Genomic DNA, 1,217 nt, shown 5'->3' on the forward strand with positions numbered 1-1,217 from the left:
ATGAGCTTTACACCACCACCACCACCACCACCACCACCACCACCACCACCACCAGTCTTTGTTAGTGAAAACTACCACATTTGGGTTGTGAAAATGAAAACTTATTTGCAAGCATATGACTTGTGGAATGTGGTCGAGAATGACACAGAACTAGCTTCATTAAGGGCCAATCCCACGATTGCACAAATCAAACAGCATAGTGAAGAGTGTACCAAGAAGCATAAATCAATGAAATGCTTGCAAAATGGTGTGTTTGATGTGATATTCACTCGAATAATAGCTTGTGACACTCCAAAACAAGCCTGGGAGAAGATGAAGGAAGAGTTTCTGGGGTCAGATAAGACTAGGCAGCAACAGTTGATCAACCTCAGGAGGGACTTTGAGAACTTAAAGATGAGAGAGTTTGAAACAATCAAGCAGTACTCTGATAGGATAATGGCTACAGTCAATAACATTAGGATCCTTGGAGACGATTTTAGTGAAAGCAGAGTTGTTGAGAAGGTCATACAACCCTTCTTAAAAAATTTGAGTAAAAAATCTCCTCATTAGAAGACTCGAGAGATCTATCAACCATATCACTATCTGAGTTGATAAATTCTCTGTATGCACTCGAGTAAAGAGCCAATAGGCTAGAGGAGCATCCTAAAGGAGCCTTCCAAACAAAAGCCAAAGAAAGCTCAAGTTCGAGCTACAAAGGGAAGAAACCATGGCTTGAAAAAAGAGAGAAACCAAAGAGGGATGCAGGAAAGAAGAAATTTACACCATGCATTCACTACAAAAGGTCTACACATTTGGAAAGGTACTGTTGGTACATGCTTGATATTCAGTGTAGGAGCTGCAAACAGTTTGGTCACATAGAGAAGGTTTGCAAAAATAAAGAAAGGGCACAAACTCAGTAGCAAAATCAAGCTCAGGCTACTGAGGATATACAAGCTCAGGAGGAGCATGTTTTCACTGCATCCTGTTATGCAACCTCAAGAAAAGTCAAAAAGGACTGGTTAGTAGACAATGGCTACACTCACCATATGGCATCTAATGAAGAGCTGTTCAAGGATCTTGATAGAAGCCTTGCTTCCAAAGTCAAGATTGGAAATGGAAACCTTATTGAAGCCAAAGGCAGAGGCAATGTTCTGATCAGCACACATTCAGGTAACAAAACAATCTCAGATGTCCTTTTTGTACCTGATATAGACCAAAATCTGCTTAGTGTTGGTTAG

The 1,217-nt window shown here is 40.6% G+C and overlaps 1 protein-coding gene across 1 annotated transcript; it reads left to right on the forward strand.

Annotated features, from left to right (window-relative positions):
• On the forward strand, positions 1-1,217 carry LOC105781366 (uncharacterized). The gene is made up of 2 exons (XM_012605905.1): positions 1-501; positions 900-1,217. Exons 1-2 carry the CDS (start codon positions 1-3, stop codon positions 1,215-1,217), a joined length of 819 nt encoding a protein of 272 aa, XP_012461359.1.

Source organism: Gossypium raimondii, chromosome 13 (assembly GCF_025698545.1).
Source record: "Gossypium raimondii isolate GPD5lz chromosome 13, ASM2569854v1, whole genome shotgun sequence".
Lineage (NCBI taxonomy): Eukaryota > Viridiplantae > Streptophyta > Magnoliopsida > Malvales > Malvaceae > Gossypium > Gossypium raimondii.